Source organism: Pseudophryne corroboree, chromosome 6 (assembly GCF_028390025.1).
Source record: "Pseudophryne corroboree isolate aPseCor3 chromosome 6, aPseCor3.hap2, whole genome shotgun sequence".
Lineage (NCBI taxonomy): Eukaryota > Metazoa > Chordata > Amphibia > Anura > Myobatrachidae > Pseudophryne > Pseudophryne corroboree.
In genome coordinates, this window is record NC_086449.1 from 533,651,262 (window position 1) to 533,669,597 (window position 18,336).

General features: G+C 45.5%; 1 protein-coding gene across 1 annotated transcript in view; it reads right to left on the reverse strand.

The window, feature by feature from the left end:
• PLXNC1 (plexin C1) overlaps nucleotides 1-18,336 on the reverse strand; it is a 241,814-nt gene that overhangs the window by 39,474 nt on the left and 184,004 nt on the right. The window contains exons 25-28 of the mRNA XM_063927616.1: nucleotides 17,176-17,207; nucleotides 16,140-16,247; nucleotides 4,657-4,820; nucleotides 3,034-3,181 (exon numbers count right to left, since the gene is read on the reverse strand). Of these exons, the coding sequence (XP_063783686.1) occupies nucleotides 3,034-3,181; nucleotides 4,657-4,820; nucleotides 16,140-16,247; nucleotides 17,176-17,207 (452 nt within the window). The remainder of the gene's footprint in view (nucleotides 1-3,033; nucleotides 3,182-4,656; nucleotides 4,821-16,139; nucleotides 16,248-17,175; nucleotides 17,208-18,336) is intronic.

The following is an 18,336-nucleotide window of genomic DNA, read 5'->3' on the forward strand; positions in this document are numbered from 1 at the left end:
ATCTCGCGAGCAAGGCGGGAAGATTCGAGTCTGCCTCGGAACCGTGTAAAATGGATCCCGAGGAACCGAACCCGCTCATCACTAATATATATATATATATATATATATATCTATAGCTACACATACATATATATATATATATATATATACATATATATATATATGGTGGACGACCCTTCAGCTGAGAACCCCACCAGTACCAAATGTGTCACCACCTTGGAATGTAACTATGAGGGAGAACCACCATTGTGGTTTTATATGTATGACATAGTGTTGGCGGAAGTTGCATTACACCAATCATCATAGGCTCAGGAAGTAGGCTGGTGGCCATGTTTTCAGTTAGTTATGTTTGAGTATAGTGACATTGGGGGTCATTCCGAGTTGTTCGCTCGTTGCCGATTTTTGCTATGCTGCGATTTGTTGCAAACTGCGCATGCGCAAGGTACGCAGAGCGCATGCACTTAGTTATTTAACTAAAAACTTAGCAGATTTGCTGTGGATTCTGCGGCGCTTTTCAGTCGCTCTGCTGATCGGTGAATGATTGACAGGAAAGGGGCGTTTCTGGGTGGTAACTTAGCGTTTTTCCGGCATTTGCAAAAAAACGCAGGCGTGTCAGGTAAAAACGCAGGAGTGTCTGGAGAAACGGGGGAGTGGCTGGCCGAATGCAGGGCGTGTTTGTGACGTCAAACCAGGAACTAAACGGACTGAGGTGATCGCAATCTGTGAGTAGGTCCAGAGCTACTCAGAAACTGCAAAGAATTATTTAGTAGCAATTCTGTTAATCTTTCGTCCGCTATTCTGCTAAGCTAAAATACACTCCCAGAGGGCGGCGGCCTAGCGTGTGCAATGCTGCTAAAAGCAGCTAGCGAGCGAACAACTCGGAATGACCACCATTCTGCAGTACTCGGGCATCTTGTCTACCATTCTTCAAACACATTATTACACAGTGTCTTTGAAGATCAGCTGACATGGCTCAGGATCACTGACGCATTAAACTGCTATTTTTATGTAAATGTTGCAGATGCATTAATGAAGCTCCGGAAATAATTGCGGGTTGTGGTTCGCTTCCTCACAGCCTTTCCCATACCCTCCTCCTGGACCCTCCTCCGCCTGCACTTATCTCTGACCTCCACAGTTTGTGGCTAGTAATTCTGGGCTATGAATATGTCATCTTCACAAATGAACTGATCATAGGGCCTGATTCAGAGATGATAATGCACATTTCCGTAGGTTTGAGATCAATGCATACACAGATGCCGCAATGCGTATGTGCAAAGTGATATTGCATTCTGTGACATCACTTGTCAGTGGTCCCACTCCCTATAAACATATTACACATTTATGTTTAATACTTTTTATCCTTACAGGTGCCACTACTTTAAAGCACTCATCCTATTGCTTATAACTCGCAGTGCCCTGGACCCCGCAGCCTGATTGACAGGTTGCAGCCATTTGGGGCAGGATGGCAAATGGGAGTGTGTGACAAAAAGTGGGACTTGTCAGTCCAGTTCTGTAGACGCACCAAGGCCAGGCACTGCATCTTCCGAAGCAGATTTACTGGCCTCTGTAGCGTGATTACATTGGACAACCTGAGTCACCTAGCCAGTTCCATATCTGCATTTCAGTCATGTGGATGTTTATGGTGTTTATACTACTGTTTAGTCCTGTGTATGTTTATTGGGTTTATACTACTGTTCCCATCTCCCAGTGACATCGCTTGGGGGGTGTCATCTGCATTTCAGTCATGTGGATGTTTATGGTGTTTATACTACTGTTTAGTCATGTGTATGTTTATTGGGTTTATACTACTATTCCCATCTCCCAGTGGCATCGCTTGGGGGGTGTCACCCAGTGTGCCGTACTTATCCCGGCACCCCCATCTCTGGGGGGGTGCCACATCCCTTGTTCGATACGCTTGCACCTAGCCTCTAACAGCACGCAGACACAGTGTAGCTGACGCACGCATGCAGCCTTCATCCATCACAGCTATTTAGTTACATCATCTGAGGGGGTGACTCTAAAATAGCAAAGCAGCTTCGCACCCCCTTTAGTGACGCTACTGCTACACTTAACAGCTGTGTCACACTGTCTTACACTCATCACCTGTTGTGTAATATCTTCCTTAAAGAAGGGATGTATGACATAGTGGTTAGTGGAAGTTTCATCATGCCAAACACCACTGGTTGAGGAAGTAAGCCGGTGGGCATGTTTTCAGATAGTTTGGTTTCAGTAAAGCCATACTCTGCAGCGCTCAGGCATCCTGTTGTGCATTCTTCATACACTCCAATCTACAATGGTCCTTGTACTCACATATTGGCCCTCATTCCGAGTTGATCGCTCGCTGCCGATTTTCGCAGTGCAGCAATCAGGTAAAAAAATGGCTAAACTGCGCATGCGCACGGGCCGCAGTGCGCACGCGCGAAGTTCTTTCACACAAAACTATGCAGTTTTACACAAGTTCGAGCGACGCTTTTCTGACGCTCTGTTGATCGGTGAGTGATTGACAGGAAGTGGGTGTTTCTGGGTGGTAACTGAGCGTTTTCCGGGAGTGTGCTAAAAAATGCAGGCGTGCCTGGGGAAACGGGGGAGTGGCTGGCCGAACGCAGGGCGTGTTTGTGACGTCAAAACAGGAACTAAACTGAGTGAGGTGATCGCAAGCTAGGAGTAGGTCTGGAGCTGCTCAGAAACTGCATGAAATTTTTTACGAGCAGTTCTGCTAACCTTTCGTTCACACTTCTGCTAAGCTAAGATACACTCCCAGAGGGCGGCGGCCTAGCGTGTGCAATACTGCTAAAAGCAGCTAGCGAGCGATCAACTCGGAATGAGGGCCATTGTTATTCTTTGCGATTTATAAAAAGTTTTTTTTCTTCATATTTTACCAAATAAATGAAAACACAGATCAAAGGAAATGCTGGAATTGACATAAATTAAATGGTCAAGAATCTACACTGCATGGATTATAGACCATGTTCATATTCAATTCAATAAATATTTTTATTTGTTAATTTACATTCTTTGGATATATTACTGTACCTTTCCTAGTTGCTGTTCTGCAAGAGAAAATCCATCCATAAAGGCCTGTGTAATCACTGACAAACAGCTGTCCAAAAGAGGGGTCTTTTTAATGTCCAGGACAAATTGTGGATTTTTCAGTATGTTAACCCAAAACCGTAGAGGAAGGCTAATTAAAATAAACAGACAAAAGTATTAGTATGTAAACATCCACTCAGGAGGATCTTTGATGGGGTGTGATATAGAAGATAGACATCTAAAAGATAGGCAGTCATTAGGTCTACACCATAGGGTCAACGGTCAAAAGGCCGAAAGGGTGAAAAGGCCGACACACAGACAAAAAAAAGTTTGGGGTGGTGTGTTTTGTGTTTTTAAACATTTTTTTTACCCAAATTTGTTGACATGCTCGCACCAGTTGCCATGCTTTGCTTGCCACAAGGTTACTAAAGGTAATAGTTTGAGACATGGGGGGTAATTCCAAGTTGATCGCAGCAGGATTTTTTTTAGCAATTGGGCAAAACCATGTGCACTGCAGGGGAGGCAGATATAACATGTGCAGAAAGGGTTAGATTTGGGTGGGTTATTTTGTTTCTGTGCAGGGTAAATACTGGCTGCTTTATTTTTACACTGCAAATTAGATTTCAGATTGAACACACCCCACCCAAATCTAACTCTCTCTGCACATGTTATATCTGCCTCCCCTGCAGTGCACATGGTTTTGCCCAATTGCTAACAAAAATCCTGCTGCGATCAACTTGGAATTACCCCCACGGATAGTAAATTTGTTGAAATGCGTCTACTCACGATGCTTTGTGGTAATAGTTTGTGACATGGATAGTAAATGCAGCAAAAGTTGTAAAAAAGTGAAAAAATCCTTAAAAAGTGAATAAAATACTAAAAACCATGTATCGACCATATGTTGACCATTTGACCCTGTTGACCTTTTAAATGTTGACCTTTTGACCCTATCACCCTTTTGACTGTGGGTATTTTGACCCTGTCAACCACCTCCCCAGTGATCTTAGACTGGGCTCTGCATAGTGGGAAACATAACAAACCATGCTATACAGCATCCCTATATTCAGTTTCATGAGTGTTTTGGATGTGACTCTGCAGAATTCGCTGACCTTCCCACACAAATCTCATAAAAACGTAGGAATTCATAAGAAACCAGTAATCTGTTAAACATCTATTATTGTTCAAATTCATGTGATTTGTAGTAATTTCCGTGACTTTAAAATACAATGAGATGGGGAGTGTGACGGGGAGTGGCTAGTAGACAAACTAGTATCGTAGGCGTGTCAATGCAAGCAGCTGCATTCACAGATGCACAGCCGCAGGAGGCCGTGGGCAGATGTCGACACTGCACATACCATAGGGCTGGTGTAATAATTGATGGTGCGGCCAAAGGTGGTGTATAAGGACGCACCACTCTTTAGTACAACATGCACGGGTGCTAAAATTGGGCATTTTAGTCCTTGCACATTCAGCCCCATGGATGTACACAGGGGAAGGCATTCACAAAGTATAATGCTTGATGTTTCCATTATTTTTCTACATTATTGTCATTCTTTCATGCTAGAGTTTACTTACATTTACTAATTCACTTTTTGTATGTGCAGTAAGGAATGAAAGTGCAATTACCTATTTGTTTTCCAAATGTGCAACACCTCTGGATCTGTAATTTTCTTGATCTCTCCCTGGGTATCCAAGAAATCAAAAAAGTATTTTATAGCCACTGGGGGTTTGCTGTGTGGAATCGTCCATATGCTTCGAAACAGTTTTTCAACAGCAGAATGTATAGCAACCTGTAATAGGTCATTTGGTTATGCAGTGGATAGGACAGATGTACGGAATGTCACAATGCTTGCACATGCACAGCACAGCTAAATACTTTAAAACAGAATTCTAATTTGTACAAAGCCAGCATACAGCCTATACAGTATTTAGAGGAAGGATTTCAAAACTTTACCACAAGTTCCCAGTAAAACAAGCATTTATCTCTGATACATCTACAATAAATAGAATTTATGTAAGAATAATCAAAATGAATACAGATACCAAGCTTTCTCATACTGCAGTGATACAGTATCAGGCTAGTTGTACATGTGGAGTCCTCTGTTCTATACACAGGGTCAGACTTGCCCACTGCGGTACAAGAGAAATCCAAAGTGGACCCCACTGCCTGTGGTCACCAACCACTCCTCTAATGTCAGGTGCAGACTGTGCATTCACATTACACATTGTTACTCTATTACTAGGTCAGTGTACTGGTACGGTAGGAATATGGATGAACGTGGGTGCTAGGTTTACCCTCCTGCCAATCAAATTTAGTATATATTATATATATATATAAAAAGCCTTGGATACAGATGAAGTCAACAGAGATAAAGTACCAGCCAAATGGCTCCTAACAGCCATGCCACAAGCTGTGTTTGAAAAATGACAGTTAGAAGCTGATTGGCTGGTACTTTATCTCCAGCAACTTTATCTCCATCCAAGGCTTAGTAAATAGGCCCCTAAATTTCTATAAAAAAAAAAAGAGCTTTAAACATTTCTGCTTATTACCCTTCTGTTTTTTTTTTTTTTTACAGGTATCATGTTTTTTAGCATAACATACCAATCAAACGCTCCCTTAATAAAAGTTTAATTGTTGTGTTTTAAATGGAGCAGCTATGCACAAATAAAGTTGACCATTAGCTGGGAGTTACTTATACTCATACTTGCCTACCTGACCCTCTCCATGAGGGAGAAAATGCTCTGTTCCTGGACTTTCCTGGTAATGTATGATTGCCATCACCTGTGGTGAAACACCTTTCTTATCAATTACCTAGCTCACCACAGGTGATGGCAATCATACATTACCAGGAAAGTCCAGGAACAGAGCATTTTCTCCCTTATGGAGAGGGTCAGGTAGGCAAGTATGCTTATACATCTTTTCATGTTACATGCGTTTCTGTTTTGCCATATTCTCCTGTAGTATGTTTCTTTGCCACTAGGGGTCATCAGGCCTCCTTTGTTTGACTGTTGTACTAGCCCACAGGTTCTCAAACTCGGTCCTCAGGACCCGACACAGTGCATTTTTTCCTAGTCTCCTCACAGAATCACAAGTGAAATAATTAGCTCCACCTGTAGACCTTTTAAAATGTGTCAGTGAGTAATTAATACACCTGTGCACCTACTGGGTTACCCGCAAAACATGCACTGTGTGGGGTCCTGAGGACCGAGTTTGAGAACCTATGTACTAGCCCATAGGTCTGCAAACTCGGTCCTCATTACTCCACACGGTGCATGTTTTACAGGTCTCCTCACAGAATCACAAGTGAAATAATTAACTCCACCTATGGACCTTTTAAAATGTGTTTGTGAGTAATTAATACACCTGTGCACCTGCTGCGTTACCTTCAAAACATGCACTGTGTGGAGTAATGAGGACCGAGTTTGCAGACCTATGTACTAACTAGCCTGTCCTGAGGTAATGCTTTCCTGACTTTTTGATGAGGTCAGGTGTTGGATAATTAATCAATAATTACCAATATGAACAATGCCTGACATCTTATTTAGTCTGCTGGGTTCCAGAACTCAGTGCTGGTCATTGATGATTTCTTGTCTTGGAGGAAGAGCTTGCTGTTTCTGTCTGCTATCTTTTTGCTCCTTGGTCTGCAAAGGTCATGTATCCTGCTATATTCTGTCAGGCAGCAAGGGAATAAGTCTCAAACCAGCCCTGTTTATCTGTGTCTGGAACCTGTCATTATTTACTATATACTTATCTAATGTCTGGACTCTGTTTTTGCAGTACTCCTCTTTCTGTACTTTGGACCTTATTCAGAGATGGATGCATATGCAGCCAGATTTGCGTCCATCTCCTCACATGCTGGGGGCGGCCCAGCACAGGGCAAGACCGCCCAGCATGTGTAACGGACCGCTTCCTGATGCAATTGTGGACGCATCAACTTGAGGTTGACCCCTGCCTGTGCAGCCTGGCTGCGCTGTCAGGCAGTCGCCTGCCATTTTTTTAATCAGAGCTGTCGCATGTGAAATGGTCATGGCATGCCCCCGTTCGGCCCGCTCCACCCCCCCCAACACCGCTTTGCCGGCCCGTGAACGCCTGCCTTTGTCAATCAGATTGTGTCTGCATCCTTCCGGGATGCGCCCGCAATGTGTGAGCCCATGTAGCTGCAGTGCATGCACAGTTTGTCGAAGCACGCAAACTGTGCTGTGGGCAGCATCAGCGGTGAACTCAGAATCAGCCCCTTTATTTTATAACCACCATCCTTTATCTGCCGTTATGTGCCATTCATCCTGGTTCATTTTCATTGCATATCCAAGTTCAGGCTGTTGCTTGCTGCCCAGCCTTTTCAGTTGTCTTTAATAATATCATGTTTGCAAATCATCATGCTACATCTGTGAAGTCTTGTCTATGTTCATTTGTACCACTAATGATCTGCACCCTAAGTTTATCTGCATTTCCTGCCACCTATGTTCTCCCAAAATAAACTTCTTCTTGTATTCACTGTAACCAACTGGACTTTGTGATTTTGCTGCACTCCTGGGGAAAATCATAACCCTGACATGTCAGAGAATAATGAGTATTGGCATGAGAAGCACTGCCAAGGATTACAAAATGAATTCCATTAATTTACTAGTGCACCTATTTATGCACAACTATGCTTTACTGTACTGGTCAGTATATGCATTTGTTCATACTGAATATGCTTATGGTACATTGATGTTCTTACCCTGACATTCCTACACTAGCTGCTCTTTTCACCCTCATTCATCCTTCTTGTAACGCCTAACATCACACCGCATTCACTTCAAGTAGCATATTTTAATTCCCATTTCTTAAAATAGAAATATTTATGTGCCATACAAAATATAAAATACGAGGGGTGAGCAATAAGTTTACAGATGCACAAAGTATATTTACAAAGTGAACATTACATTTTTTCAAAGTATTTGCCAGGGGCATATGCAAGCTACTTGGTGATGCAGCTGGGCCAGTCCAAAGCAGGTATATCTTCTACATGCTGGATGAAGGCCTCCACTGCAGCTTCCAGTGGCTCAAAATGAATCCCACGCAACCTGCACTTGATTTGTGGGAACACAAAGAAGTCGCAGAGGGACAGATCTTGATTGTATGGCGGAAGACTAATCTTCTGGATTCAATCATGGATGAAAAAATCCACTACTTTTGGGCAGGTGCATTGTCGTCGTGATGAAGAAGGGCACAATGATTGCGAGTTCCTGAATGGCACTTGGAAATGGCTTGCAGCACTTGTGGCAGGCAATAGTTTGCGTATCAATTTCCAGTTATGGTGTACTGCAGCACAAGTGGTACGGAAGCTACATGACCAGTCTTGGCCACATAAACTGCTTGGCCACGCTGTCCTCATTTTGGTACTGGGACCGACTGACTGTTATTTGGTCTCGGGGTTGAAACTGTAGATCCAGTATTCATCACCACTGATGATCTCCCTGACAGAGTTTGAGTGACCATCATCAAACCTTGCCAGCATGTTGTGGCACTTAGTCACCTGAGTCTCGTTCTGCTCTGGAGTCAGCTGATGAGGCTGCCAGTTTGCAGAAACCATGCTCAGGCAACATTGTACTCGATGAAGGCGAACACAGGTCGGCCGCAATACTCATCTTCCAGGGGCTGTCTCCTGCGCCAAAATTCTGCAACCCACTCAAACAGTGGGTCGGGACAGTGCTACCTCCCCAAAAGCAGCTTGCAGTCGCTCAAAACAATCTTGCTGTTGTAGACTATAGTTATGATTCCAGCACTCCTGACCAGAGGAGATCTTATGACAATGACCAGAGCGCTGGAATGGAATGCTGGTAACGGGAGCAGGAAAGACTAGTTGCCCCTGGCGCCCTAACTCTATTGTCTCACCCGTGCTATCGGAAATCCCTTGCGAGACTATGGTTTCTTGAGCCCTTGGCAGCCACGTTTGAAGGGCGGATTATGTCTGCCCAACTCCGGTGCCCCCCGGTCTTAATGAGAGACAAAGGGAAATCCGAGGCAGGATGATAACAAGAGGACCTCTGACTGACAACAGGCCAGGGGCAACAAGCTAACTAGCAAAGACCTGAAGTATGTGCGGAAAAACCGCCAGGGAAAAGGACAACCAAAAATCTACTTGTCCAATACTCCTACCCAGCACCGCCGGATACCAGAGTGGACCTGTGGAAGCGGAACCCTCCGCAAAATGCTCCAAAACACAAATAATAAATGGTAAAGCGGCCAAGCCACAACACACGGCAAAGCCGCGACTCACGAACACCACTGGATGTTAAACGGTGATCAGTCAGGACTCCAGGAACAAGATGACAACTTCCGAGTACAGGACTACTGGAGACTGGAACGACCGGATACAGCAAGACTGGAAACAGACTCTCAGCAAACAAGGACAGCATGCAGGAAGCTATTACCGGCGTCTGTGAGAAGCCCTGAGAGTGCATATAAACAGGAGTCCTCCAATCAGCTGCTGACAGGGCTGATTACATAAATGACGTGCAGCTGCCTTGCTGCACGGCCAGGAAAAAGGTGCACAATCATTTTAACTGGACCCAGCAACGGGGAACGCGGTCCGCCAGTGGCGTCCCCGTTGCTAGGGTCCGTGCGGCTCAGTGCGCCCGGCGTCTAGCGTTGCCAGGGAGCCGGCGGCTGTACGCGTACGGCGTCCCTGCTTGCTAGGCGCCGGGCCGCACCGACGAGCGGACCCCGGCGCCTAACAGTACCCCCCCCTTGAGGAGGGGTCAAGGAACCCCTAAAGCCAGGCTTCCGAGGAAATTCCCGAAAAAATGCCCTCTTGAGCCTCGGGGCATGAAGATCCTTATCCAGGACCCAAGACCTTTCCTCTGGACCATAGCCTCTCCAGTGAACCAGAAAATAAAGCCTGCCCCGGGACAATTTGGAATCGAGAACCTTCTCCACCAGGAGCTCCTGTTGTCCCTGTACATCCACTGGAGATCTTCCCTGAGAGATCTTCCGAGGAAATCTACTGGAAGAAACGTATGGTTTCAACAGGGAGCAATGAAACGTATTTCCAATCCGGAGAGATCTTGGTAAACGTAACCGGAAAGCAACTGGGTTGACTTTTTTAATAATATGAAATGGTCCAATAAATTTGGGTCCCAATCTAGCCGAGGATTGTCGAAGTCTAATGTTACGAGTCGACAACCATACCCTATCTCCCACCTTAAAAGTGCAAGGACGTCGGAGCCTGTCAGAAAAAATTTTCTCTTGAAAGGCCGCTTTTCTGAGAGCAAGGTGCACTTTTTTCCAAATGGCTCTGAGATGGGAGGTTAAGGTTAGCGAGGAAACTGAGGAATGTTGAAAAAAAGAATTAGCTCTGGGGTGAAAACCAAAAACTGAAAAGAATGGAGACACATTAGTGGAGGAATGACAAGAATTATTGTAAGCAAACTCCGCCAATGGAAGAAACTCGGACCAATCATTCTGGAGTTTGGCTGAGTACAAACGCAAATACTGTTTCAATGATTGGTTAACTCGCTCGGTTTGCCCGTTGGATTGGGGGTGGTAACCGGATGTTAATGACAATTTCATCTTTAATGAAGCACAAAAACACTTCCAGAATTGTGCAATGAATTGTGGACCCCGATCAGAAACAATATCAGTGGGCAACCCATGAAGTCTGAAAACATGGCGGAGAAACAAAACTGCCAAACCTTGGGCAGATGGCAGTCGGGGAAGAGCAATGAAATGAGCCATCTTGCTAAAACGGTCCACTACCACCCATATGACTCGGAATCCGGCTGAAAGGGGAAGGTCTACCACAAAATCCATGGAAATATGAGACCATGGCCTGAGGGGAACATTTAAGGGCATAAGTTGCCCGATAGGCAAGGAACGGGGAACCTTATGCTGTGCACAAACCTGACATGAAAAAACAAACTCCTTAACGTCTTTAGAAAGACCAGGCCACCATACTGAGCGGGAGACTAACTCCAAAGTCTTAGAGATCCCCGGATGCCCGGAAACTTTGTTATCATGGAACTCAGTCAAAACAGTAGCTCTCAAAAACTCAGGGACGTAAAGACGACCAGCAGGAGTATTTCCAGGAGCTTGGTGTTGAAGCTGTTTTAACTGGGTAAATAAATCTTGTGTGAGGCCTGCCCAAATGACTGAAGATGGAAGTATGGGAGTAACAGGACTGTTATTGTGAACCGGAAGAAAACTGCGTGACAGGGCATCCGCCTTGGTATTCTTGGAACCTGGCCTGAAAGTGATAATAAATTTGAAACGAGTAAAGAATAAAGCCCAACGAGCCTGCCGGGCATTCAGCCGCTTAGCTGATTCGATGTATTGCAGGTTTTTATGGTCAGTCAATACTGAAATAGTATGTGTTGCTCCCTCCAGCCAATGCCTCCACTCCTCGAAAGCCCATTTTATTGCCAGTAACTCCCGGTTACCAACGTCATAGTTGGATTCAGCGGAGGAGAATTTCCTGGACATAAAGGCACAAGGATGTAGTTCCAGAGACTCCGGATCCTTTTGAGATAGGATAGCCCCCACTCCAACCTCCGAGGCATCAACCTCCACAACGAAGGGCAATTCTGGATTGGGATGTCTGAGGACTGGAGCCGAGACAAAAGCTTGTTTCAGGGCCCGAAAGGACAACTCAGCTTCACGCGACCAGTTGGTAGGATCCGCTCCTTTCTTTGTCAGAGCCACAATGGGAGCAACCAGGTCGGAAAAAGAATGAATGAACCTCCTATAATAATTCGCAAACCCTAAAAAGCGCTGAATTGCTTTTAAATTGGTGGGTTGCGCCCAACTAAGGATGGCCTGGAGCTTCTTAGGTTCCATGAAAAATCCCCGAGGGGAAATAATGTACCCTAAAAAAGATACCTCCGTGACATGAAACTCACATTTCTCCAGCTTGGCATATAGATGATTCTCACGTAACTTTTGAAGAACCTGACGCACCTGGGTAACATGTTGTTCAATTGAGTCAGAATAAATCAGGATGTCGTCTAAGTAAACGACCACGAATTTCCCTAGGAAGTCACGGAGCACATCGTTAATGAGGTCCTGGAAAACTGCTGGAGCGTTAGACAAGCCGAACGGCATCACCAGGTACTCGTAGTGACCCGACTAAGTACTGAAGGCCGTCTTCCACTCATCTCCAGACTTGATTCGGATGAGATTATACGCTCCTCTTAGGTCAATTTTAGAAAAAAAATCACAGCCGAACGCAGCTGATCAAAGAGGACAGAAATCAGCGGCAGAGGATAAGTATTTTTTAATGAGATTTTATTCAGGGCTCTAAAGTCAATGCAAGGTCTAAGCGAGCCATCCTTTTTCTCCACAAAGAAGAAGCCTGCACTTAAAGGAGATTTTGATGGCCTAATAAATCCTTTCCCTAGGCTCTCCTTAACATAATCATTCATGGCCGCAGTTTCTGGCCCGGATAAAGCATATAACCTTCCCTTTGGCAATGCGGCACCAGGAATTAGCTCAATAGCACACAATCATAAGGCCGATGTGGAGGCAGAATGTCTGCATTGCCCTTGGAGAACACATCAGCAAACTCTTGGTATTCCACGGGAATGAGTTCAGGAATGGCAGCTGCTATTCTGACTGGAAACGTAATACATTCCTTATCACAGAAGGTACCCCATTGTGAAATCTCCCCCGACCGCCAATCAATGGTGGGATTATGAAAGGCCAGCCAAGGGTGACCCAGAACCACTGGAACTGCTGGGCAATGGGTAAGGAAGAACTCGATTTTTTCAGAATGAAGAGCTCCTACCGTAAGTAGTACAGGGGGTGTACAGAGGGAAATAACCCCATTGGACAGTGGACTCCCATCTAAGCCATGCATGGTGACACACCTACCCAAAGATAACTGAGGAATGCCTAAGGCCTTAGCCCAAGTTAAATCCATAAAGTTTCCTGCAGCTCCACTGTCAACAAAAGCCGACACCAAGGAACTGAGGCTGCCAAAGGAAACTTTAGCTGGGACTAAAAGGGAGTTATTCGAGGAGATAAGCTGCAGACCTAGGTGAACCCCCTCACAATTCACCTGGTCGAGGCGTTTCCCGACTTGTTCGGACAATTACGAGCAAAATGTCTCTTACCCCCACAGTACAAACAAAGACCAGAGTTTTGCCTTCTGGCTCTTTCTTCAGGAGACAGCCGGGAGAGACCCATCTGCATGGGCTCCTCTACGTCCTCAGGAATGGAATATACACATGGAGTTGACCTGACAGGTGCTCCTTTTTCAGCCCTCCGCTCTCTGAGACGACGATCAATCTTAATAGAAAGCTCCATGAGTTTATCGAGAGTCTCAGGAGTGGGATACTGAAGGAGACTGTCTTTTATAGACTCTGATAAGCCGAGGCGAAACTGACTGCGCAGGGCTGGGTCATTCCAGCCACAGTTGTTCGACCAACGGCGAAACTCCGTACAATAAACCTCTGCAGGATTCCTACCCTGTCTGAGAGCGCGCAACTGACCTTCAGCGGATGCCTCTCTATCAGGGTCATCATACAATAGCCCTAAAGACCCAAAAAAGGCGTCTACTGACAACAAGGCCGGATCCTCTGCTTTTAAACCAAATGCCCAGGTCTGAGGATCCCCCTGGAGCAAAGAAATAATAATCCCAACCCGCTGAGATTCAGTACCCGAGGAGATCGGTCTTAAACGAAAATAAAGTTTACAGGATTCTTTAAAATTAAAAAACTCTTTCCTATCACCAGAAAAACGGTCAGGCAAATGCATCTTTGGTTCAGGGACTACCTTCGGGGAAGTTCGCAAAAGATCTTCCTGCGACTTCACCCGAAGGGAAAGATCCTGAACCATCTGAGTAAGTTCTTGAATCTGGCTGACTAAGAGCTGACCAGGATTTGGCCCTAAACCTGTTGGATTCATGAGGCCGATAAACTCTTACAAAACTGAATGAGAAAAAAATTAAACCCCGTTTAATTTTAAGTTTTGGTGTGGCCGGTAATAATGTTATGATTTCAGCACTCCTGACCAGAGGAGATCTTATGACAATGACCAGAGCGCTGGAATGGAATGCTGGTAACGGGAGCAGGAAAGACTAGTTGCCCCTGGCGCCCTAACTCTATTGTCTCACCCGTGCTATCGGAAATCCCTTGCGAGACTATGGTTTCTTGAGCCCTTGGCAGCCACGTTTGAAGGGCGGATTATGTCTGCCCAACTCCGGTGCCCCCCGGTCTTAATGAGAGACAAAGGGAAATCCGAGGCAGGATGATAACAAGAGGACCTCTGACTGACAACAGGCCAGGGGCAACAAGCTAACTAGCAAAGACCTGAAGTATGTGCTGAAAAACCGCCAGGGAAAAGGACAACCAAAAATCCACTTGTCCAATACTCCTACCCAGCACCGCCGGATACCAGAGTGGACCTGTGGAAGCGGAACCCTCCGCAAAATGCTCCAAAACACAAATAATAAATGGTAAAGCGGCCAAGCCGCAACACACGGCAAAGCCGCGACTCACGAACACCACTGGATGTTAAACGGTGATCAGTCAGGACTCCAGGAACAAGATGACAACTTCCGAGTACAGGACTACTGGAGACTGGAACGACCGGATACAGCAAGACTGGAAACAGACTCTCAGCAAACAAGGACAGCATGCAGGAAGCTATTACCGGCGTCTGTGAGAAGCCCTGAGAGTGCATATAAACAGGAGTCCTCCAATCAGCTGCTGACAGGGCTGATTACATAAATGCCGTGCAGCTGCCTTGCTGCACGGCCAGGAAACAGGTGCACAATCATTTTAACTGGACCCAGCAACGGGGAACGCGGTCCGCCAGTGGCGTCCCCGTTGCTAGGGTCCGTGCGGCTCAGTGCGCCCGGCGTCTAGCGTTGCCAGGGAGCCGGCGGCTGTACGCGTACGGCGTCCCTGCTTGCTAGGTACCGGGCCACACCGACGAGCGGACCCCGGCGCCTAACACTATTCTTGCAGTCGTGGAAGATCATGGCTCTCCAGTGGTCACTATTGAGCTCCATAATGAGTTTGTGAAGGAAGTGAACATGCTGTCTTCTTCAGTATGCAGTGCTGTTTATATATGGTTCTGTGCCTTGACATTTCACAAGAACTTTAAGTCTGAGATTACAGTTCACAACCAGTCAGAGTGTAGTGCTGCTTAGAGTGTCCAAATAATGCTTGGGGCATGCACCCTGCAGTGTTTACAGCCACCTGGAGCATCCAGACCGCTCTCTAATTTTTCCTCCCGATGCCCCAGCAGTAGACAATCCCTTAAAATTGCAGTAAGACAACAGATAGAAATAGCTCTCAGCAGAGATAGTTACATACAATAAAGTCACCTGGTTTCTAAGTAATGTAAAATAACAATAGTCATCTCTTTCTTGATTTCAGATACTCTCTGCAACATTCGCCAGGAACCGAAATCTTTATCTTGGTCCAGGGACTAACTTGCAAATGCCCAGTCCTGCAAATACTGAGCTGGCTTTCCCAAGGGGCCAGTGTCATCTCCTCTTATCTCGCTCTGCACGATAGAGATGTGGGCTGCTCCTTTCTACAGTCCGCTGCACAGCCATCACAGGGTTCGCTCTCCAGCAGCCACGCACCCAGACAGTCCTGACCTTAACTGTGCTATCATCCTCACGGCTAAGCTTCTTCTCCACTACTGCAGGAATTGGTTTTGGAGCCAAATGAGCTCCCTTTATACCCTCTGGGGCACTGTTTCCACCACCTCACATCTCTGGCTGCTGTGTCACCCCCAGACGGAGCTGCGGGTCTCCTAATGACAAAAGCCATCTTGGGGAAGCCCATACTGGAGGTCACCATTTTGGATGAGTATTCACATATAGCTCCTGCGGTACCCTGAACATTACATTCCAGGGGGATAAGGGGTGACCCTCAGTAAAACAAGCGTGCTTTGCATCTGTAGAATGCCTATCATTACATATTTGGTAATAGACCTGCATTTACATGAAGTCCTTTTCTGTTATTTCAACTACTGTATAACTTCTGGACTATTGCCTCAAGCAGTAACAACTCTTTCAGTAAATAATATTTTTCTGTCATTATCCAGGCCTTGATGGAAATATCAATAGGGAATAATTTGCAATAATGTCCCAATATTTTGCTATTAGAAATACCTTAGTAGAAAGTAGTTTTGTCAGATACAATTCCTTTACTTTAAACTTTTGTTTGCCTTTATTTTCCATGTTTTGCAGATCCCCATTATCTTCAGACTCCAGTGACTCCTAAATATATAAATAAATATGCTTAGAACATAAGTAGTCATACAGCTATTCTACAATATAGCTTTAGATCAAACTTTGTGAACAAGCAGTTGGAACATCCTTCTCTTGGCTTTGATATCAAACGATGGCACCTTTTCAGTATCAGTAAATTAGCAAAACTGCAACAGCTTGAGATCGCATGCTGGGGGCCACCCAGCGCAGGGCAAGGCAGCCCAGAATGCAAAAGGCCGTCAGTGATGCGATCGCAATTCAATTGCGATCGCATTGCTGTCCCCGCAATTTAAGGGATGATTCCCTGCCTGCGCAGCCTGGCTGCGAAGGCAGGTGTAGGTCGGCCATTTTATCTGTCGCAGCAATAACACGGCCGCCCCAAAAACAGCCCAGACCCACCCGCAAAATATGGGCAACGGGCATTATTATGTGGCCGTGCGGTGCCAAAAATGGGGTGTGTGGTCTAATGGAAAGGGTGTGTGGCTTTGTGTGAATGACACGATCGTGAGCCACACCTCCCATTTCCGTCACAGTGAGGGCATGGCCAGCGCTCTGTGAGCTGCTGGGATGCCCCCAGTCCCTCTGCCTCACTGGCATAGATGCTGTGCGCACAGCGTCTATTCACCGCTGCTCTGCTCTGAACTGAGCAGAGCAGGGACTGATCAGGAGCCTTCCAACTGCCCCCCACCCCCATCGCGGGACACTGTGGCCCGCGGGAGGGCCAGCGGGTCAGACCAAAAAAAACGTGACTGTCCCGCAAAAATTGGGACAGTTGGGAGATATGCCTATAACCAACAGTGACATTTTCCCCTCAACCACACCCCTCAATGTAGCCCTTGTGAGTGGCAACCTTAAGTGCAATCTAAAAATGTTAAAGCTGAGTTAAATATCTAATTGTGCAACACAAAATAGAATTTCTAATATTACATCTACTTACCAAATGGATATAACCAGTGGAATATTCAGTATCTGCAAAACATGCATACTCTGTATTAAGTACAGTATTATACAGATGCAACATTCAAGTAAATATCTTAGCCCTTACTGCTTACATGTCACGTTGCTGAAGAAAACAGTTCTGTGGATGATACATTGCAAGAGCGGTGAATTCTAAGATGGATAGTACCTGTTACTAGACTATTTACTACTTGTAAAACTTGATACTAGATGGCTTAAATTTTAAGCGAGGATGTAACAGGAGAACTCTCACAAAATCTATCACTTCCTGACTCTCACACCCTAAGACATTCCCATGGTTATTAGCGTTAGGAGTAAATCCAGCTAGGGAGTGTCATTTTGCCACTGGGCAATACCATGTGCACTGCTGCAGGCAAATTTGGGTGTGGTATGTTAAGTAGATTAGATTTAGGTTGACAGTGTCTAGGTTGACCACCATGTCCCCTCGTATGGCTCGCTTCACTCGCCATGCATCGGGCAAGGTGCCTCGCTGCGCTCGGCACAGGTTACCGTTCCCAATTTTAGTCCACATGGATTGTAAAGTATAAAAAAGTTCAAAAAATTAAAAACATCTGAAAAAGTCATGTCGACCTTTTGTCATGTCGACCTAGAACACGTCGACCTAGAGACCCTGTCGACATAGAAACCATGTCGACCTACTTACTGTCGACAAACAGTGGTCGACCTAGACAGTGTCAACCTACTTACTGTCGACCTAAAGACTGGATCCTGGCAAATTTGTAATATGCAGATGGGGTGAAACATCAGATTAACTTAAAATCATAGCTGCCCAGTATTTATGTGCTGTATTCAAAAGCATGGAGTATTTTCCTTATAAGTAGACAAAAATGCATATGCACCCAGAGAATCCCATTATAGTGTACAGAGATCTAAACTGACATCCTATATCTTACTTTGCTACCAAGTATATATGAAGGGGTATATGCAATTGCGGTCGAATTCCGGCTGGAATTCGACCGTTTTTGGATTCGACAGTTGAATCCCGGCCGCCGGGACCCGAATTTGACATATTCAATAAAAAACGGATTCGACAGTCCCGCTGTCGAAAAACGGACCAATTGACGATAGTGTGCGTCCTGGATTCGACTTCATGGACGGCACAAAACTGTTCAAAAAACCC